The sequence below is a fragment of the Cydia fagiglandana genome, chromosome 5 (assembly GCF_963556715.1).
Source record: "Cydia fagiglandana chromosome 5, ilCydFagi1.1, whole genome shotgun sequence".
NCBI classification, from domain to species: domain Eukaryota; kingdom Metazoa; phylum Arthropoda; class Insecta; order Lepidoptera; family Tortricidae; genus Cydia; species Cydia fagiglandana.
The window spans coordinates 12,571,950-12,595,252 of NC_085936.1; the positions used below are offsets into that span (position 1 = coordinate 12,571,950).

The 23,303-nt window shown below is 40.2% G+C and overlaps 1 protein-coding gene across 6 annotated transcripts in view; it reads right to left on the reverse strand.

The window, feature by feature from the left end:
• The window catches only part of LOC134664491 (V-type proton ATPase 116 kDa subunit a 1), a 36,308-nt gene that overhangs the window by 5,991 nt on the left and 7,014 nt on the right, over positions 1 to 23,303 (reverse strand). For 3 of the 6 annotated variants that reach the window (XR_010098255.1, XR_010098254.1, XR_010098256.1), the window contains exons 2-9: positions 12,674 to 12,813; positions 9,097 to 9,273; positions 5,533 to 5,693; positions 4,783 to 4,800; positions 3,313 to 3,493; positions 1,727 to 1,903; positions 926 to 1,138; positions 143 to 293 (exon numbers count right to left, since the gene is read on the reverse strand). Coding sequence is in view for 1 of the 6 variants with exons in the window: in XM_063521166.1 (XP_063377236.1) it covers positions 143 to 293; positions 926 to 1,138; positions 1,727 to 1,903; positions 3,313 to 3,493; positions 5,533 to 5,693; positions 9,097 to 9,273; positions 12,674 to 12,790 (1,177 nt within the window). In the remaining 5 variants the exon portion in view is untranslated. Of the gene's footprint in view, positions 1 to 142; positions 294 to 925; positions 1,139 to 1,726; positions 1,904 to 3,312; positions 3,494 to 4,782; positions 4,801 to 5,532; positions 5,694 to 8,371; positions 8,496 to 9,096; positions 9,274 to 12,673; positions 12,814 to 23,303 lie in introns of those variants that run through there. The other 3 variants (XR_010098257.1, XM_063521166.1, XR_010098258.1) reach the window with 2 other exon arrangements.

A 23,303-nucleotide genomic window follows, 5' to 3' on the forward strand; every position in this document is an offset into this window, starting at 1 on the left:
GCCGTATCGTAAGCCAAGACAACACTAAGAAAATGGTGTATTCCCATTTGTCCCCGCTGGGAACAGGTGGGAATAGTTGCTGCATACAAATCATTCCCATTTGTCCATGAGGCGATACAGCAAGAAAATAACTTTTACGTACCAGGGTTGCATTCTCTGTAGGAGGCGACACCATAGGCATCGATGAGGGTCTGGAAGCCGCGCGTGAACCGGTTAGTGCGGTTGAACGTCGGCGGCTCCTCATCCGCCTCGATGCAGTTCAGGAACGAAGGGATCGAACTGCCGCAGGCATTCTGGGGATTTAAGACTTTATGTTATAGTGGTAAAGTTTAAATTACATTACAGTTTATTAGGTTAGGTAAGTCTCACAAAAGATTTAAATAAAAATATGCAAATGTGTTACAACATGCGGGTGCGATTGATCTTAATGCGCAAAATGACGCACAAGTGCACTTTTCATTAATACTGTTCTGGCAAATAAAACTTTATTTATATACAAATAGAGTGCATTATCGATCCGTCGACGCCTTGTCACCGATAAGGCATTTTTTGGTGACATCCATGGGAACAAGTAGAGCGTGTAGCAAATACAACCTTATTCAGAAACAAATAGAGTGCATTACCGATCCGTCTGCCAACGCCTTCTGCACGTTGGGCAAGTCAGCGATGGGCACCCATCATTCCCCGATAAGGCATTTCTTGTTGACGTCCATGTGGAGCAAGTAGAGCGTATAGCAAATACAACCTTATTCATAAACAAATAGAGTTCATTACCGATCCGTCAGCCAACGCCTTCTGCACGTTGGGCAAGTCAGCGATGGGCACCCATCATTCCCCGATAAGGCATTTCTTGGTGACGTCCATGTGGAGCAAGTAGAGCGTATAGCAAATACAACCTTATTCATAAACAAATAGAGTTCATTACCGATCCGTCAGCCAACGCCTTCTGCACGTTGGGCAAGTCAGCGGTGGGCACCCAGCATTCCCCGATGAGGCATTTCTTGGTGACGTCCATGTTGAAAAGGTTGAGTGTGTGGTAGATGGCCTTCATCTTGCGAACCATGATGGTCCAGCTGGCCAGCTCCTTGGCCACACTGGCTAACACGCGCTGTCTGTGGTCGCGGGTCTGGTTGAGGACCTGTAGATAACGAGATTAGTGATGAATTAGAATAATGTGTGAAGTGCGTCTGGTGGGGGGAAAGTACGGACGACAACGACCATGCGAGACGAAAATGTGTGTGAGATGAAAACTTCTTAAGCAACAACTTCGTATTATTTATTTGACAGCTGTCAATTATCAGATACCTACTTAATATGTACATACTCGACAGAACAGCGCTACAGACCGTATTGCTAACAGACTACTGGTATAAAAAACAAAATATAAATATAATAAACTGACCTCGTAGACTAAAGAGACATATTAGCAATAGGTAAAATTAATATAAGAGCATTTTTATTAATCTATCTAATACCTTTAAACGAGCAACTCTTCTATAGTTATTTTTATATTTCGGGGGTCACGGAAACGGCTCTAACGATTTCGATGAAATTGACTATATGGGGGTTTTCGGGGGCGCTAAATCGATCTAGCCAGGTCTTATCTCTGGGAAAACGTGCATTTTTGATTTTTTATGTGTTTTCCGAGCGAAGCTCGGTCTTCCAGATATTAAATAAGACAGCATACTGTAGATAAATTAAAATCTCTGCTTGAACAATGTGTTACCATGTTGAGGTCCTCCAGCCGGGTCCTGACGCCCTTGACCATGTCCTGCCGCTCGCCGTTGGAGGGCGGGCACGGGTACAGCGACGCGTGGAAGCCGGTGCACACCTTCTTGATGCGCGACTTCAGCTGCTCGCCTTGGAAGAACGCCACGAACACCGTCTTGTAGATCTCGTTGCCCTGAGAAGAGATTTGGATATTAAGGGTTCCCCTAGATATGTCGACGCGGAATCGGCAAAATACGATAGGAAAAAGCTTTATGTCCGCGCAATAAGAGCGAAAAAGTCGTCGTTTGGCTCGGCTCGCGACGGCCGACGACGCCGGACGCGTCGACCGGTTTTTCGCTCTTATTGCGCGGACATAAAGCTTTTTCCTATCGGCTTTTGCCGAATGCGCGTCGATATATTTGGGGAGACCCTTACATGGTATAGTAATATACTCCGCCTGGTACTCTCTCCCCGTCTTTTCGTGGTCACGTGGCTGATACAAGCCTACGTCATCATGCGATAGCGCTATATGATAATATGCGATAGGGCTATATAAAGTGACAATGTTATTGTGACGTAGGCTTGTGTCACTCTGGGAAGAGAAGACCATGTTTTATTAGACTATTGATATTAAGAATGCTATTATGAATTCATTGCTTTGCTTTAAAGATTGCGCAGGGACATGATTGCCTTTCATATCGACCACCGAAGACTGGGGGAGGCTCGCAGAATAACGGACAAAGTGGTTCGCCGCACTCGCTGACAAGGGACAAAAACGACGACACGGCGTTCCAGTACCGTTTTCCGCATACCCTCTTGTCAGGCCTGCGGTAGACCATGTCGGTCTCGCATCAGTCAATTCAGGCACCAAAAACGGTGTCGCTTCGGTGTTACACCGTAAATTATGAATTCAATCAAAGCACCTACTACCTACCCACGTCAAAATCACGTCCTTTAAGGGGCCGGTGTTTTCATCCTTGTCTTATTTAGGTATAGCTAAATACTCGTAGCATAGACCTTGAACATTAATTTTGTAACGATACGTGTAGATATTACAATGTCGCAATAAGGCTTTATTGCCTCTTTGGACAAGTGTGACATAGGATATAGGTATAAGATACTTAAAGGGTCCTTCAAAAGTTTGTCCTGCTACCACGCCTTGATATACGTCACGATCCGCCTTGCATTATAACAAACCGACCACAAACGCTTTAGGGATTATAAAACTTGATAGTTACAGTATTGGGGTCCTCCAAAGGTTTTTCCAGCTCACCTCGCCTTAGGATCACATTGCCGCACGAGATACGCCACAACATGCGCTCGAAGGCAGGGTAACGCTTTAGGATTTAAGGTACCTAACCTACTTCAGGGGTAGTTATAGTATTCGGATTGCCTCGCGTTGTACCAAACCGACTGAAAACGCTTTAGGCATTACAATATTTGAAGGATACTAAGGGCCACTTGCACCTATCCACTAACCCGGGGTTAAGCGGTTAAACCGTTAACCCAGTGTCAAATTGTACTGGTAACCATGGTAACGCCAGGTTTAACCGGTTAACCCCGGGTTAGTGGAATGGTGCAACTGGGCCTAAGGATAGTTACAGTATTGGGGTCCTCCAAAGGTTTGTCCAGCTCAGCGCGGCGCAGGAAGACGTTGCCGCGCGAGATGCGCCACAGCATGCGCTCGAAGGCGGGCACGCGCTCGCGCTGCACAACGCCTGCCACGAACCCGAGACGCCCGCGGTTTGCCGCCTGCTGGGCCGACTCGTCCGACATCAGGGACCTGGGTAAACACACGTTTTATTTTATTTGTTAGGAAAACTTACAGCTAGAGCATAGTCTAATAAAACATGGTCTTCTCTTCCCAGAGTAATACAAGCCTACGTCACAATATCATGGCCGCCATATATAGCGCTATCGCATATTATCATATAGTGCTGTCGCATGATGACGTAGGCTTGTGTCAGTCAGGTGACCTAGAAAAGACAGGAAGAGAGTACCAGGCGGAGTATATTATTATACCATGAGCTAGAGTAACAAGTTAGGTAATAAACCGGTTAAGTGCGAGTCGGACTCGCGTTCCAAGGGTTCCGTACATAAGTCCGACTCACGCTTGACTACACATTTCTAATAGGTTTTTCTGTCATCTATAGGTAAAGAACTATTTTTTCAAAATTTTAGGCCCAGAGAAAGGGGGGGGGGGAATGGTCGGAGAGACAGACGCACGAGTGATCCTATAAGGGTTCCGTTTTTTTCCTTTTTAGGTACGAAACCCTAAAAATAACATAGTAACAGTAAGCCAATTACAAGTTTCCACAAGTAGAAACTGCGTAAAGTACATAAAAATCAAAAAAATTATGGCACACACATGGAAAATGGTTTTACAAAAATAAAAACTCTCGCGTTTTGTACACATATTTAACTCAGCTGAAACGTCGGAATTAAAGGTAAAAATAATGAAATTATATCGCGGTAGACCCGTTTGTGTAATTAAATATGTGGTTTTACGCATGTCATGATAAATTATCCTTGCGTGTTTAAAACCCAGCTCGACTCGTAGCGATTGGTTTGTTGGAATTTATGTACAAAATTATCATTTAATATTTTTCAATAAGGCCTGGTTTCCTTCAGAGTTGAAAGGGTCAGTCGTATTTAAGCTGTTGTGAGACATACTAACATTGAATAATTTGAACGCTGCTCGCACTGTTAGTGCTTGAGAAAGGAGACCTTGGCTCTCCGAAACATGTCGCGCGAGTGACTAAAAAAAGTGCGTCTAAACCGTAAAATTATTCAAAGGGTCAGTCGTATTTGAGAAAACTAGGCTTGCGCCAATTCTTGTCAATGCTGTTAAAATAGCATCGTGATGTCGCCATGATGTTGGTGGTAAATCATTTTTAACGTTTGAGGGAAAATGCGTGATCTGTAAGGGGCAGTACTGGGTATGTAGTTATTGGCTTGGAATGGCAATGTTTTACATTTTCGACCGCAAGCTGGGACGGACACGGTCCTTAAATAGTTATAGGTATCTACCTAATGCATTTCGCGTTATTAATATGGGTTTTAACCACTTACCTGATTTCATAAAGTGATCTGCAAAATTAATTATAAATAATCAGGTAACGATATAATTGACCTTTCCTCTTGGATCCTAATACCTACCTACTTATAAAGTTGTAATAAATAAGTGTTAATAAAACTCAATTTCTTAAGTTTTCAGTTCGGTTTGATTGTATTATCCAGCTGGATTGAATTTAGATCTTTTTGTAATATACACGGCTAGTGCGACGCCATTGCTTTTTCTTGAACTTGGCTTGACACGCTGCCACAGAATATAGATCAATAGATAATAGTACTAACAAAATTCTCATACTATCAAAACTGGTGATTTACATCTAATCACGTTATTCCTATGTAACGCACAATTCGCATGACGCGTTCTCTTTCCCACGCATTAGTTAGGTTAAATCACAGCTTAGGTAAGTTCGTTAGCGACTGTCACCAGTGCTGAGTCGAGCTCGCCCGAGCAAAATTGAAATATAGTTGGTCAAGCAGATCTTGTCAGTAGAAAAAGGCGACAAATTTGAAAAATGTAGGCGCGAAGGGATATCGTGTCATAAAAGATTTGAATTTCGCGCCTTTTTCTACTGATAAGATTTCCTTGACCATCTATACCACTGACGTTGCCTAGATACATGGTTGCCAAACCATGATCCTTTGACATTTCTAAATCTGATCTTCTAATTCTTCCAAATATAACTATGTATTTACTTCAAAAGTTTGCCGACCTCTGTTGAATGTTAATCATGAAATTCGTCATCTTACTTGGTCAAGGAGTCCATTCCGATTTCCTCTTGCGCGAGGAAGAACGCCTCAGTCTTTTCCAAAACGTGACGCAGCTCGGTTAGTTCCAAGTAATTCTGCTTCAGGTTGACTGCGTTGTGAGACAGCTCCAGGATTTCATTTTCTGTCTTCTCCAAATGTGCCTGAAATAAAAGAAATTGATTTTAATGTAAAGGGTCAATCCATTAGGTAGCGAGGGATTACCCTAGTCAGAGGATCTAGTCCCTATGGCTATTCAGGAATAGTTATTTACAGTACATATGGTCCTATTTTCCCGCACTAGTGCGTAAAATAGCACTTTTCGTGCGATGTCAAAAGTTTAAAGGGCCATATGTGCTGTAAAACGTTGTACGATACACGTGCGAATAGGTAATTCGTAACTCGTGTCGATTTAAAACACTCCCTTCGGTCGTGTTTTAATGTATCGCCACTCGTTTCGAATTTCCTATTTTTCGCACTTGTATCGTAAATAACTATTACGATACAAGTGCTGAAAAGAGGAAATTCGAAACGAGTGGCGATCAATTAAAATACGACCGAAGAGTGTTTTGAATCGAAGCGAGTTACGAATTACCTATTCGCACGTGTATCATACAACGTTTTACAGTACATATGGGCCTTTAAACATTGTATATACGCACGGAAAGTTCTCTTTCTCGCACTAGTGCGGGAAAGTAGCACCATATGTAGGTACTGTACCTTATCGAGATTACGAGATATGACCGCTAGAAAAGGGGGTGAATTGATGAATAACTCACCCCTGCTCTAAATTGATTCACCACCTAACTAACTGCGTCTTTAGAGAAAGGTACTTTTATACAGTCTCATAGCTTGAGATACATCTTTTGATATAGGTTGGTTTGTATAATCGATTCATTTCAAAATACGAGTATGCGTCGTATACGGTCTGTTTAAAATACATCTTCAAACTAATTTTGTTTCTTTGCTGATAACAACTTTACTTTTGTTTTATTACTGCCTATGACATGATTCACATGATGGCAATTCGTTCCGCTCGCGCTTCAGTTTTTTACAAGAATTTATTTTACCAGCAACAAAATAACTATTGTGTTAGAATATTAACACGAGTTTTATCACTTTGGTCGCCTTATCGCTTGCGTATATTTTAACATTTACAACGGCGTAGGTACCGAGCGTGAAACTAAATATTTACCTATTGGTATAAATATTATACACGTGACTGAATAAAACAACAACAGTCATAAAAATATAATATATATTAAGGGTCGGTTGCACCAAACTGTTACGAACGTTAAAGAGTTCGCTAAATTTTTATGTATGGAAAGTTTCACAGTAAAGCGCCGGGGCGCGCCGGCTGACGTTGATCAGTCTGTCAAATGTGGTTGGTGCAACTGGCCCTTAGTGCCAGTGGTTTTTAACGATACGAACAGTTTGGTGCAACCGATCCTTAATCAACTGAGTGCATTGTGATGACCACTAACGCACTTAATACAAAAGCGTTGCAGTTCGAAAATCAAACTGAATACAATACCGTTCTACCTAATAGCAGAAGCAGTTATAAAGTTGACCTAAAATTTTTTTATTAAGCTATGAGCTTCATCACATATGTTCCTTGAGTCATTCTAAGCATTTCAAGCCTGGGAGGCAATAAGAAATGTGTGTCTACTCGGATTTGGAATGGATTCAAACTTTCAACCCCTTTTTAACCCTGTTAGGGTATGAATTTTACAAAACGCTGAAATTACTTTTCCTGTCTTTTAATAATATCCCCAAATACAAAGATTCAAGTCCCGCGTTCGAAAATTTTTTTGATATCCACACAAACTTTCAACCCCTTTTTCACCACCTTAGGGGATGAATTTTCAAAAACGCTGAAATTAGTTTTCTTTTATTTTAATAATATATCGTTTTACGAAGTTTCAAATTCCTAGCTTAAAATAAAACTTCAACCCCATACAAACTTTCATCCCCTTTTTAACCCCCTTAGGGGTTGAATTTCTCAAAATCGCTTCTTATCTCTTGTACACTTTATAAATGTAATCTAGTGTGCAAATTTCAACTTTCTATCTTTTGTAGTTTCGGCTCCGCGTAGCAAAAATCTCCAACCAAATTTTTCACCTTATTACGTTTTTCTTGTAAAATTACTATGAAACTGAAAAAAACAAATATCAGCAATGAATTCTACGTCTTTGGTTTATACGAAAATGATACCAAACTTGCCCTAGTACCCACCAGGATCAGAATAGATTTTTTTTAAAGATGACGGGTGGCGGCCGTCTTTGTACCCCACCCTCCCCCCCACTCCAGGCTAGAAATGCTTAGAATTACTCAAATATCAGATGTGATGAAGCTCATAGCTTAATAAAAAATTTTTGGGTCATGTATGGCAGCGTTACATAACTGATTCCAGTATAACGCATTACAGCGTTTCAAATAAGGGGTGAGGCCTTGCATCAAATACCGGACAGCTGTTTTTTTACATGTTAACAATGACAAAATGTTCTTGTTAATTTCACGTTCCTGACCTCGAAAGTCTACCGGGTCAAAAGATCCAGTAACTTAGGGTAGCTGTATCTCAAGTCCTATAGTAGTAGACCTAAGTAGGGTAGACAAAATCGGATTCATTTGGAAGCAAAATTAGTCTGTTTAAAACTTTCCTTGTGATTTTTGCCTTAACATAAATCTTTAGTTAGTTAGTCAATTAAGTTCGCTAAGGTCGCTTGCACATGTTCTATTACTTGCATATATACATACATGGACCTTGTTTTCCATTTAAAACGACATTACCATTGCTTACATTCCATAATGCTTACCGCAGTTAAGTTACGGTTGAACTCACCTCCAAGTCGATGATCTCCCTAGGATTGGGCGCGCGCGGGGCCTCCTTGACGTCGGGGACGAGTACTCCGTCCTTGTGAACTTCAGTATCGATGTAGCGCATTCCATAATGCACCTTACCGCAGTTAAGTTACGGTTGAACTCACCTCCAAGTCGATGATCTCCCTAGGATTGGGCGCGCGCGGGGCCTCCTTGACGTCGGGGACGTGTACTCCGTTCTTGTGAACTTCAGTATCGATGTAGCGCATTCCATAATGCACCTTACCGCAGTTAAGTTACGGTTGAACTCACCTCCAAGTCGATGATCTCCCTAGGATTGGGCGCGCGCGGGGCCTCCTTGACGTCGGGGACGTGTACTCCGTTCTTGTGAACTTCAGTCTCGATGTAGCGCATTCCATAATGCACCTTACCGCAGTTAAGTTACGGTTGAACTCACCTCCAAGTCGATGATCTCCCTAGGATTGGGCGCGCGCGGGGCCTCCTTGACGTCGGGGACGTGTACTCCGTCCTTGTGAACTTCAGTCTCGATGTAGCGCATTCCAAAATGCACCTTACCGCAGTTAAGTTACGGTTGAACTCACCTCCAAGTCGATGATCTCCCTAGGATTGGGCGCGCGCGGGGCCTCCTTGACGTCGGGGACGTGTACTCCGTCCTTGTGAACTTCAGTCTCGATGTAGCGCATTCCAAAATGCACCTTACCGCAGTTAAGTTACGGTTGAACTCACCTCCAAGTCGATGATCTCCCTAGGATTGGGCGCGCGCGGGGCCTCCTTGACGTCGGGGACGTGTACTCCGTCTTTGTGAACTTCAGTCTCGATGTAGCGCAGTTTGCGCTCCATCTCGTCACATCGGCGGACCTCATTGACGAATTTGCGTTGGAACGCATTCACGTCGGGGTTTAGCTGTGGAAGAAAAAATTGTTGATTATCGATGCACTCAAAAGAACTGCTTAAAACAGAGAAACAAGATGTCGGGGCCAAATTGCTATATCTACATGTTCGACAAAGGTAAAAAAGTGTGTATAATTCAGTCTAGCGAGTAAGGTAAGGCTTATGGTGTTTTAGGGAGTGCCCCTGGATGGGAAGGTCGGTGAAGGAGTGAGGGAGTCACACCTTCAATGGCTTAAGATCTGACTTACATATAAAATACTGTGACAGAACGACGAAGTATATCTAAGACTAAATACATTTTTAAATAGTTTTTGTTACAAAACAAAAGTCACATTCTAAAAATAAACGTCTCATAACTTATATTACATGCTGTAGACCAGCCAAGCCCGCCATACCCACTTAATGGGCCAAACAAAGTCTTCTAGTTAGATTGGTCACGCACAACACATTACGTGTTTAACTCTTATTCTCTACCCATATCCGCCGGCCGCGTTCTAAAGCCACAAATTGCCATAAGTGGGCCTTGCGTGCTATCAAGTATACCTCTACCTTTGTCAATAAAAGTCGATTTGTCAAGCAAAATGGTAGGGAGATACAATTTTTTATTAGGAATGGTTGTCCGTCATCGTCATCGCTCATCTCCGTGAATTACGATGACTCCATAGACTTCGGACTTTGTAACTATAAGTAATCATCAGTGGACGTTCCTTATAAGCTGCCAGATTTTGCTTTACGAAAAATGAGCGAAGGCACAGCACGGCGACACATGCATGTGAGCTATAACTATTACTTAAAAAAATCAAAATCAATTTTACGTGTAATAGCGTCTTCAGAATAGGCATGATGGAGTCATGCGCCGCTGTGGGCAGAATAGTATAATCGCATTTGTGCCTACTTAAACCTTTCGCGGGTCTAGCATTTGCTATAGTTACGTAGCAATAATGAACTGTCACTGTGTCGCGAAACTGTTTTAAGTTGACTTCCTTAAGTCGCGGAAGTGACAATTTTGAAATATTAAGGAAGTCAACCTAGCAAGTTTATGACTTACAAGCTTCTACAAAGATTACGTTTTCTAAATATAATGCAGACATTTATGACATTAGCGCAACTATGTGATCTTAAACAAATTGCCGATACCTACGGTGTCGCAATTGGTACAAGGAAATCTAATAATACGTGGATTATTATGTGTAAAATATTACGAAACCCACCCGTCTGATCAAATCGGGCGAGTCAAGAGCAGGGAACCGGTCTACGGCACGACTAACCTTAGGTACCCATCGTACAAACCATAGAATACAAACGAATGAACTTTTACGCTAACATACGTCGTTTTCGTTCTGCTGTGGGTCCAGACATCGGTTGAATACCACTCGGGAAAATAAAAGAGAAACGGCGATCGCATGACATAATCGTGTTTCGGGCGAAGACAGAAATCAAGGTCTGGAGGCGAATTCGACTTGTCTCGATGACAGCCCGTGACACGGAGACCTAGTTTAGTAAAATATTAGACTGCTGCTGTTCGAAAGCGCTCTGAAAGCTCGTAATATGATACCTACATCGTGGTCTGAGATAGGTATTTAATAAAAAAAATATTGTGAACGATAATATTTTAAAACTTAGGTATTTTGACTATTTTATGATACAAAAAAAAAACAGCCAGCTGACAAAGACTAATGTCATAATAAAGTAGGTGTGTAGGGTAGGTAGGTTAATCCTCCATTGTGAGTAGGTAAGTAGGATATAAATGATATAATAAATAGCATTGTACATACTTAAATAACCTAATCGCTAACAATATGAAAACGAATAAAAGCTGATAGCACAAATATAGTATTTCAACAGACCATTGTGCAAGCTTTGAAACTACATATTGTTACTAAAGTATGCATATGGTGTTTTATAGGTAACCGAGCGTTCAATTATACAAACAATTCTGCAAATTATGTTTACTATTCGAACGAAGAAATACGTGAGCATTGTACTAAACTAAGGTCAAACCGCAGGAGCACATTGCAACATATGAATGAGACCTCAGTGCTACTATCACCTCTTGACGATTTGAGGCGAACGTTCGCCTCATATGAACAAGAGGGCCTATCGTGGACCACGTTCGAAGTGTTGCCTCTCTGTCGCACTTGTAAATTTGTACGTAAGTGTGACATCCCGGCAACACGACGGACGTGGTTCGCGGTAGGCTACTGCAGGCATATTAAATGGTCCTGCTTATTTTGCACGCCACCGCTTATTAAAACGTGTCAGAAAACGACATTTAATAACGCTGATATCGCAAACTTTGTGGCAATTTTGTTACAGAGTTGTTGAATTAGAAAAACCGGTATATTTACCTAAGTAAACATTTTTAAACGAATCATCCGTGTGTAGTATCCATATTAACCGTACTACTACTGATTTTAAACGTATGAATGATGTCAGAAGCTCCATTTTACATGATCATGTGACAGAGGATACATTTTAATGTGATGGATACATATACATATATACCTATCTGCCATAGGTAATTAGGTACATTATACCTAGTATGACTAATTCGTCACTTAATTTGTTCCAGTTGAATTGGGTCCCTGTGTGAGACAATGCAAAAGGTATTTTAACATTTTTACTAGGACCAGCATATATTTAGGTACTCTTGGAGTATTCGCTTGTGCTCGGCACGCAAAGCGAATTACATTTCAGGTCTCGGCGGCCCGGCCTCGAACAAGACAGACTGGATAGCCTTTGATTTAGCATGCGTGGTTCACTGATCACATATGATATAACGATGAATGAAATTGAAATCGTTTCTAATCTCGATCATGCCAAATCTGTTGCAGTGAATGATGCATGTCGTATTCAGGACACTTTTTACAATAAAAGTCATTATAATGGTGTTTAACTAAGGTATAGTTCGTTTTTTTAGCAGTAAGTAGATAAAGACTACGCTATCTTGGCGTGTCTTTTAATTGAAAAAAGGCTTTTTAAAAATCAGTAACTATTACATACATGGAAGCAAAAGAATGTAAATAATCGTATATGATTCATATTTGTTCCATATTTGCCTTGACTTATTTTTCAAAAGTGTTTTTCAATAAAAAGACACGTCAAGATTGTTTACCTTTTTTCTAACGGTAAAAAAAACGAACTGTAGAAAGGGCTCATGCGCATGCGAGTTTCATTGCATTGCGGGTTTTGATCGGTCGGTTGAATTGGACGTAACCAATAGTCCGCTATGTAACTAAAATCGCATGCGAGTTCGCGCGCCGTCTGAATCAGCCCTTAAGGATAGTTACCTATGGTTTATGGGCTTTATGGCTAACGCAACTTCACTAGGTAATGTTATAAATTAATTAAGTTATAAAATAATGGTTTTGCGGCACATTAACGGTGATGATTTTACATGTAGGATACTCACATCTCTAAACTGCACAGTGCCGGCTTCCCCCAGCTCTGAGACCGAGGTGTACGCCGCCTCGGGCTGTATGAAGAGCTGGCAGAGCGCCATCTCCTCGCTCCGGAACATAGCCCCCATGTTGGCCGCTTATGTTCCTGATTCTGCAAACAAATACTAAAGTTACTTAGTTTCAGTGAAAGTAAAGAATGAAATAAATAAATAAATAAAATACATTTATTTACGTCAACCAACCAGTTAAATTATACATAGGCACATGGACGTTAAAAACCGGACAAGTGCTAGCCGGACTCGCCCACCGAGGGTTCCGTACTTTTTAGTATTTGTTGTTATAGCGGCAACAGAAATACATCATCTGTGAAAATTTCAACTGTCTAGCTATCACGGTTCGTGAGATACAGCCTGGTGACAGACGGACGGACGGACAGCGGAGTCATAGTAATAGGGTCCCGTTTTACCCTTTGGGTACGGAACCCTAAAAAGGCCCCCACTCAGCGTAATGCTGATTTTCAGTGGGGACCTAACCTTCCGTATTGTTGTCTGGTTGCTACCTAATTCACGATTGTTTTTATAGTTTTAACTGTTTTTCTCGGTAGGTCAGACGGTTTGAAACTGGTTATTCTGTTAAAAGGAACTAGGTAAAGGCTCCATACTTAGTCTAGAACTTTCTGGCAAAATGACATGGCCCGTTATGTAGAGTCAGCATGCATACAAATATGTCGGCATGCAAGGGTGCTAAGCTAATTGTTTTGCTGTGTGTACATAATGTTAGCTTTCCTACGCCCTAGGATAAGTACCTCGATCTACTTATTGAATATCTTGATAAGTTATCGCCAAGACAAATGTAGGTACGGCACAGTTTACAGATGTGTCATTTAATGCTATATCAAGTATGTACAGTCGCCATCGGAGCGGCTAAGGCGCTCACAAATATCTGAACACGCTTCTATTGTCAGGGCGTGTTTAGATATTGTGAACACCTTGACCGCTCCGATATATCTGATGGCGACTGTAGGTACATACTCTATCTACAAACATGGGTAAATACACCATTAATTTTAGATATTTTTTGCTTGGTTCAACTGTTATTTATACTAAGTTTCAGATAGTCTCGATGGCTCTGGATCTAAAAGTGCCTACAACATTGGTATCACTGGTTTAATGCGGTCGCGATCAAATTATGCATACAATAACTAATTTGACACCTGTGCACTTGTACAGTCGCCATCAGATATATCGGAGCAGCCAAGGTGTTCACAAATATCTGAACACGCCTCTATTGACAGGGCGTTAGAGTGCGCGTTCAGATATTGTGAGCACCTTGGCCGCTCCGATATATCTGATGGCGACAGTACAGATGCGTTTTCAGCGTTACAAATTACAATGTACGAGTAGGCAATTAAAATAACAATTTGTGTTCGGGGCCACTTCCGAACGAAACGGGGACAGCTTTAATAAATAATAAGTGTATCAAGTGCTAATGTATTGCAGAAGGTTGACTTTCATTGCTACACTTGTCGAGTTGTTATCATTGAGTTGCATGTGTTCATTCCATTTGAAACTAGGTAAAGGTGACAAGTGGGATTACTTATCACATATTGTCTTATTTGTTTCTTGAAATGCATTTCCCATTAGAGTGGCTATAAAATTCTATAGGTACCTACCTACTAACTACAGTAGGTATCTGATATTGATGATATCATGGGGGCAAGCAGGTCCTTATGTAGGTAAGCGAAGTGAATTCATCTTACTTACTTTTCAGTTGGACGGTTTCACTTTTATGGACGCCACATTGAAGTCTTTAAGGGGTTCATCTTAGAAATTGGATGATACCTAACGAAGCAAATTGTCTACACCAATTTCACACCAGTATTTTTAACGAATTAGTCTCGAGTTAGTGAAGACTGTGGGCGCCGAGCGTGACCAATAATCGACACGATAACTCGCGCGTAACTCGAAAAAATCGCATAGCAAGATTTTTTTACAAACTCATCTAGTAGAGACAAAAATAATCCGTAAGATAGTTATCGAAATTGTCATCACAGATTACGTTGACGTTCTCATTCAGTGAAGCAGGAATTAAATTCGCGGTCAGCCATCACAAGGCCAGCGGTTTTTATCGTTCAAACGCACTCGGCCGTTACATTTTTTAGCAACAATCTCCAATTTAGCATGAATAAACTACAATTTGGAACAATAGGACGTCTTAGACTAGGGAAAGATACATTTCAGAAACATTCCCGGTAGTTTGGTTCCTTTAGCTACGCGTTGAATTGAAGTCTAGTGCTCGTAATCAAGGCTGAGATATTTCATTTTGCGATCGTAAATCATTTTTATTGAAGTCGCATACCGTACTTGATTAAACTACGTCTACCAGCACAATTAAAATGGATTAATAAAATAATATAAACTTCATTCAATTTAAAAATACTGATTTAGTGATTTGAATTGGAGTGTTGTGGTAGACATAACGTCTGGTTTACGATCTTAGAATCTTGCCAAGTCGTTTTTCATGCGGTCAACATCAAACAGAAATGGCTGTTTAGAACAATCATGCAAGTCGTTAATACCATCTGCTTGTTTATATCAATTGCAGAAAAAACTAGCACGTACTACGAGTTTGTAATACATTATTACATTAAATACATACATACCTGCCTGCGTGTTGGGCACCCTCCCGAGGGCACCAAATTTTGATAGGTATTTTTAATTTTTAGTTTTAGTTATTTTAATTGTAGTTAGTTTTAGTTTTATATTCCTATTTATGTCTTTTAGTAATTTATGTAATTTAATATTTTGTCAGTGCAATAAAGATTGTTTTTTACCATATACTGCCTTCTGACATCAAACAAGATAATATCGAAAATAATGAATATCTACAGAGTGGGATAAAGTTATTATAATTACGGTATCAACTGTTAAAAGTAACATGGACTAACTCGACTATAAAAATACCTACTTGAAAGATACTACCTAAAACATTTTCGTATGCTAGTAACTGATGACGATGACATTTTAAGTACTTATATTAATATGACTAACGAATTATTATTTATGAATAATGGTCTGGTAACGTAAAATAAAGGTAAAGTTCGAGTATGTTTCACACAGATACAGTCCACAGTTACTATTAGTTATTCTGTGCCCAGCTTAAAACATACTAAACAATTTCTGCATAAAACGTCCATAACTCCATAATTCCATATATGCGATGCCGAATAAGTACTGCATATTTTCGTAAACAGTGAAATATTTCATAGTTTGACTTTTTACTAGCCAAAAAAAAACTGGAATTTGGTAATTTTCAGTTTAATTTTCACCCGCAAGTTCTATTTCCATAAAACTACTACATATATTTAATAACAAGTGACTGATTTGATTTCTGTCATAGATACAGAGAAAAACCAGCTCTGCTCATCTCACATTTACATAAATAAAAAATCAATGAAATAAACTGAGACAAGGTTGTTTTAAAGACAATAGCACTAATTACGTTAACCATGATACTAACAACCGATGCCTACTTATCATAATAATAGTCGGCAAAGATTTTTGTACAGTCAGCAGCAGAAGTTGCTAAGCGGACGAGGGATTCAAAATGAAGTACCTTGACACGCCCTTATTCTCTTAACAATAAAGTCGCGTCAAGATCATTTTGAACACCTCGCCCGCTTAGCAACTTCTGCTGCTGACTGTACCGACACGGGACGTTTGCTTTCATGTTTATGAGTAAGAAGCGACCGGTAGCTTAGTTTCGCGTAACAACATGTTAATTAGCATAATTTATGTACTTAAAATATGCTAGATTTGTTTACATTGACTGACTAATATTAGCTTAAGTACCTAACTACTCATAAAAAAACCTGGCAAGTGCGAGTAGGACTCGCGCACGAAGGGTTCCGTACCATAATGCAAAAAAACAGCAAAAAAATAAACGGTCACCCATCTAAGTACTGACCCCTCCCGACGTTGCTTAACTTCGGTCAAAAATCTCGTTTGTTGTATGGGAGCCCCACTTAAATCTTTATTTTATTCTGTTTTTAGTATTTGTTGTTATAGCGGCAACAGAAATACATCATGTGAAAATTTCAACTGCCTAGCTATCACGGTTCGTGAGATACAGCCTGGTGACAGACGGACGGACGGACGAACGAACAGCGGACTCTTAGTAATAGGGTCCCGTTTTTACCCTTTGGGTACGGAACCCTAAAAAGTCTATAGTAAATATATAGAACTCCTGCAATGGGTTGGCGAAATAATAAGTAGGTACCTATTGTCCTTTGCAGACATACACAATATACCTATAACATATTCTTTATCACAGATTGAACACCGTGTTTGTGTGTGTGTGTGTTGAGAAAAACACTCGTAACATATTTGAAATCTACATATGCTATGCTAATTTATACTATAGGTATAGAATAAGTTAAGGAGTTAATGACCTTATCGCCACTTGCACCATCCCACTAACCCGGGGTAAGCGGTTTTAAACCGTTAACCCAGTGGCAAATTGTACTGGAACCTAACCATGGTAACTCGAGGTTTAGCCGGTTAACCCCGCGATATTAGTGGAGTGGCGCTAAAGGGTACTATAGGTAATATATTAAATTAGGTATCGTCTTGGGTCGTCCCATTCGTTTTTCGTCAAGTTCTTAAATTAGTCCTATTCTGCTTTCGTCACTCATTCTACATTGAAAGCCACCGACGATTGTAACGAATGTAGAATGAGTGACGAAAGCAGAATAGGACTAATTTAAGAACTTGACGAAAAGCGAATGGGACGACCCAAGACGATACCTTAAATTATTAATGCCTACTGGGACTGCTGTAGACATAACACTATGAAATATGAATTAATTTAGCTCCATGCGATAGGCAGACGTCCTAATAATCCTAATTATAACGGTGCAAGGATCGCTACCTAATCTGATGAAAATCTAGCATTCCGATGTAAATATAACGATTCAGCGAAACGAGTTCAAGGTATCTGATGTCAGAGCATGTGAAATGGCAAACGAGACAAGTAAGGGCGATGAAGGCCACATATGCTGTCGCGTTATTCACCACGCTCATGGTACGTGAGCATTCGCTTCAAGTATACCAGAGTAAGAGCGATTTCGATTCGGGCGACGGTAATTCACAGCGACCCCAGAGGGCCTACCGCGAACCACGTTCGACGTGTTGCCTCTCTGTCGCACTTGTAAATTCGTACGTAAGTGTGACAGGGGGGTAACACGACGAATGTGTTTCGCGGTAGAACCTCAGGCCCCGTAGACAAAAGCCAATCGCTAACGCTCTGTAGCGAACGAAACGAAACTGACACTGCCCCACTAATATGGAAGAGTGATAGAGAGACACAAAGCGATTCGATGGCGAAGCGATAGCGATTGTCACTTGCTAAAATTTATAACTTATCCGTTAAATATTTAAATCTCAGTTCACACATGCTAAAAGAGTATTTTGCAGTTCGTCGAAATATATGATAATTTGTTGTGTACTATCAACAGATAGTAAAAAAAATCCAAAGCAAAAATGTGATTATCCGTGGAGTTCGTTGTGCCCTCCTTTTTGATTTATTTTACTACTATTCTACTATAATGGAAGCAACGAAAACTGCTCCTGCAACTGCATAGTGGTCTGACTTTTCGCGACAAACATCATACGAATCGCTCCATGGTTTACTTGCGTTCCTATTCCCATCGGATCAACTTACCTGCGGCACGTTTAACCCCGCTCTCCCCTACTGTGTTTTAGTCGAGGCAGTCGCTAGGGTTTAAAGCCGCGTAAAACTCATGGTGAGGGTACTGATGGTCACATTTTTATTAGAAACTTAATACTAGGCCGCTTTCACACTTTGTATTACTAGTTTGTACATAGGTACCTACGAGTAGCCCTTAGGACTAAATCAAAACTGACCTAAACTCCGGCAAATTTTGCTTTCGCGACAGGATAGAAGTATTTTAAAACTGTTCGAAAATCTAACCTTTTTAGGGTTCCGTACCCAAAGGGTAAAAACGGGACCCTATTACTAAGACTCCGCTGTCCGTTCGTCCGTCCGTCTGTCACCAGGCTGTATCTCATGAACCGTGATAGCTAGGCAGTTGAAATTTTGACAGATGATGTATTTCTGTTGCCGCTATAACAACGAATACTAATCATAACCCTCCTTTTGCGTTGTCGCAGTCGGGTAAAAAGTACGCAACCCTCGGTGGGCGAGTCCGACTTACATTTGTCCGGTTTTTTAATTTCATCATAGAGATCGTTCCAACCCATTGATAGAACAATATTAACTACGTAGGTTCGCAGCGGCCGCTACGCTGGTTCCTTGATACGAACGCTAGCCGTGATTAATAATGAGGACAAAAGCTACTGTATATACCTACTCACATATCCACGTAATCTCAAAGGCCACAGCACCGATATCCGACCGGAACTTATCACATTTCCTACAACCTGACCTTTGGTCGAACATTCGAGATCCGTGAGAAGCCCGCGCTGTTTTAATCACAACCAGCGGCAACTTTGTCAATATTGTTGGTCGTTAATTTTATTTGGCAGACTACGTTTGCTGGAATTAGCATAAACTCAATGATGTCGTCACCTTCTTGCGTGTATGTGCGGATGATTGTATACCTAATCTACTTAAAAGCTGTAATTCATCCATAATGTGGATAGTTAACATCCTTAATGTCTGTCCTAGTCTGCCTCTATTTAAAATAAGGCAATATACATAGTTATATGTAGGTACTGTTGTGGCTAGGTCAGTGTTGGCCGAAAGTTAATGCGAATTGAAAATTTTGGCCATTAACCACAATAAATTGAACCTTAAACCGTAACGGACGATTACAGTTTACGATTCAATTTATAATGGTTAACTTTCGGCCAACACTGCTAGGTATATATTTATGGACCCTATTTCGGCTACAACCACAACTAAATTACACACACATAGGGCACATACAATAAAAAAAAATGTTGGGCAGAGGGTATGAAAAGAGTATTACGTGTGGACAAGTAAAAATTACAGATAAAACAAATGTAGAAAACTACCGAGAAAATACTTGCAGATAGCTTTTGCCACGGAAACAGTAGTTTGCTAGTTACTTTATCATAACATCATTCATTACCTATCTTATTAATTTTCTACTTGGCACAAACGTTCGTGACTGTTGTGATTCTTACGACAGACATTTCGTCGTTAAAGGACAAGCAATTAAGACTATTTCTTGCAAACTTGGCAATCCTTGTGCTAGATGCCTACACTACATAAGGCGTTACATTAATGGGGTTGTATTTACAAGGAGATAACTAAGTACTGCAAACTTGACAGTACTCTTTTAGTGCTAAAGTGGAATAGGATTGCTTAAAGCGTGGTACACCCAGACCGCTTAAGTAAACTATAATCGTGTAACCATTTAGAAAGCAAGAATTAATCTTCTGCAGCTACAGGTAAAAAATATTCAATCAAAAGTAGTTTACAGTAAGTATACGTAGTTATAATAATTATCTATATACAAAATGCTTTCACTTTATATATGTACAGAGAAAAACTTCAAGTCCTTCAAAATTCTAGTAGATAGCTAGACAGAAAGATAGTCCCGTAATAGTTATTTGTTTTACAAGGGGGCAAAGTTGTTGTTTAACCGCTCGTGCTAATATTGTTACCCTAGCAACTTTTGAAAAGTTGAAAGATTACTTTGCACCACATGTGGATAAAATGCAACTTTCTCATCAATTTTTGAACAATCAAGAGAGCCTTTACCAGCCGGTCCACTGAAAATAATTAATTATCACCTAATCAATACCTATATTTTCAACACAACCTTGTATTGTAGCCTACACCAGCACGCCACACATCAAGGTGTAACGTAAGCTATTTCCCTACTACGAAATTTTCTGATATAAACAATAGGAATAGATGAGGTAAACTGTAATGTAAATTTAGTAGCCAGATCTCCAGCTTCCGCCGAAAGCAGGTCTGTTATTCTCATATCTTTTCGGACGCTGACAAACGTTCAACTAAACAAAAACAGTGCGTATTATAGGTACTTCATGACCCAAAACATTTCATGGTGAATGAATGAATGATTTATTCACTTGAATACCTACATACCTATACAGCGCATGCACTTATACACTATAAGTATTTTGCCATTTGGCATGTGAAACTTGGAAATGGTATAGGTACATAATATATAAATATTTAATAAATAACAAATTTTATAATAATTATTTTGTCATTTTTCATAATATATGCATAGCTAGAGGCCCTAGCTAGTTTTACACACAGATACCTACAAATTAAATATTGGTTACATGTATAATGGATAATATGAGTTCCAGTTAGCTCTTAACTTGGAATTTTGGGGCTATCAAACAGAATGCCAGCTATACGGGTTTAGGCGAAATGCATTGGCCGTCTCAACCGCTTTTGACACAGGATGCAGTGGCCATTGATGACGAAACCCCAAAAAGTCCTGTCTACGAGAAACAAGTTTTTTTAAGCCCTTGGGATCGCTTTAGAAATAGTCTGCCTTAGAATAGCTCCATGAGTTAAAACGTGAGCGATAAAAATGATATTTTTTAGACGTATATAATTTTGTTAACACTCTATAAATTTACTTATTTAATATCTGAAACTAAAACATCCGGAACGACATGTGCCAACGGTTAACCGGTGTTTATTTACTGAAACCTAAATGCGGTTCTCCAATAATTTTAAACTATTGGTATTAAATTAGAATCGTATTGGTTTACGTACGCTTCCGCTAAAAGGCTTGCTACACGGTCGCCGACAAGCCTTCTAACTGTCTGACCTTGGTCTGTCCTTGGACAATTTTGGTCAAATTTTGTTGGTAACAACTGTCTACACGGTCCGGGACCGGCCAAGGCCACGCGGTCTGGGGGCTTGTCGGCGACCGTGTAGCAAGCCTTTAACACGAAAACCAAATGTGTGCGAGCATGACTTAAAGTGACATTCCATTTCCAACTGCAGCTGCAATACTGTTCATTTTACTATGGAAACGTCGCTGTCATTGTCAATTTCCATAGTAAAATGAACAGTATTGCAGCTGCAGTTGGAAATGGAATGTCACTCTTAAAGTGACATTCCTATGGAAATTGACAATGACAGCGACGTTTCCATAGTAAAATGAACAGTATTGCAGCTGCAGTTGGAAATGGAATGTCACTCTTACAATCCACCACACATTTGCAACTTTACTTAACCGCAAGAAATGCATCATTTATATTATTTACGGATACGGATTATAAGATTAGGTACATTTTAATTAAACGACTTCTGAATGTTGATTGGCTCAATTTATTCAGAAGCAATATGTCATCTAGATTAAGTCTAGCGTCTCTTAGGCTACTTAGTGCCTCTTAGAGCCACTTGAATCATTCACTAACCCGGGGTTAACCCAGTTTAACCTGGAGTTACTATGGTTACCAGTACAATTTGACACTGTGTTATCAGTTTAGCCGGTTAACTCCGGGTTAGTTGGGTTGGTTAAAGTGGCGCTTACATTACTTAGGTACCTACTAACATCTTTTTAGGGTTCCGTACCCAAAGGGTAAAACGGGACCCTATTACTAAGACTTCGCTGTCCGTCCGTCCGTCTGTCACCAGGCTGTATCTCACGAACCGTGATTAGACAGTTGAAATTTTCACAGATGATGTATTTCTGTTGCCGCTATAACAACAAATACTAAAAAAAAACAGAATAAAATGAAGATTTAAATGGGGCTCCCATACAACAAACGTGATTTTTAACCAAAGTTAAGCAACGTCGGGAGTGGTCAGTACTTGGATGGGTGACCGTTTTTTTTTTGTTTTTTTTTTTTTTGCATTATGGTACGGAACCCTTCGTGCGCGAGTCCGACTCGCACTTGCCCGGTTTTTTTTGCGTTTGGGAAGTATCCTGTCTAAAACAAATAGTATGCACGTAAATTGTAGATCGGTTTGATCAGGGCCTAAACCCTTTTTATATCAAATGAGTGCGTAGTCTATCTCAAACCGGTTCATATATTAACTTCTAGAAATGGTGTATTATTTCTCCTGGTTAATAATAGCTGGCGGCGCATTACATGGCGTACGTTCCGCTGAGTTTATTACGCCGTCCTATCCCATACTTAATTCGAACGATAGCATCACTAACAGCAACACTCTTAGCTGATCATCTGTAGACCTTATGTATTTGTAAAAAGGTTTACAAATTATCAGTGACATTGTGGACGATGGTACAGTCAGTATCATCTTTACCATAAGGGCACAAGGGGCCCGTGCCCAGGGCACCCATCCTCAGGGGGCCCCGAAGGACAAACAGCAACAGTATATCTGATTACCGCATAATAAATAGGTCATAGTAGAAAAAATTAGCTTAGTAGTAGTAGTAGTAGTAGTAATCACAGTATTGTACACAAGACAGATTTACAAAAATAAATTACAGTAATGGAAGTACAAAGGTTTAATTCACTTTCTTTACTTTCCAAAAGGGCCCCAAATTCTTATGTGCCCCGGGCCCCAGCATAGTTTAAGACGGCCCCGAGTACAGTATGGGCACCATCGCATTAACCACCATCAATGTCCATTGCCCTATTTGACGTTACGTAACCATGTGACTAAAGGATA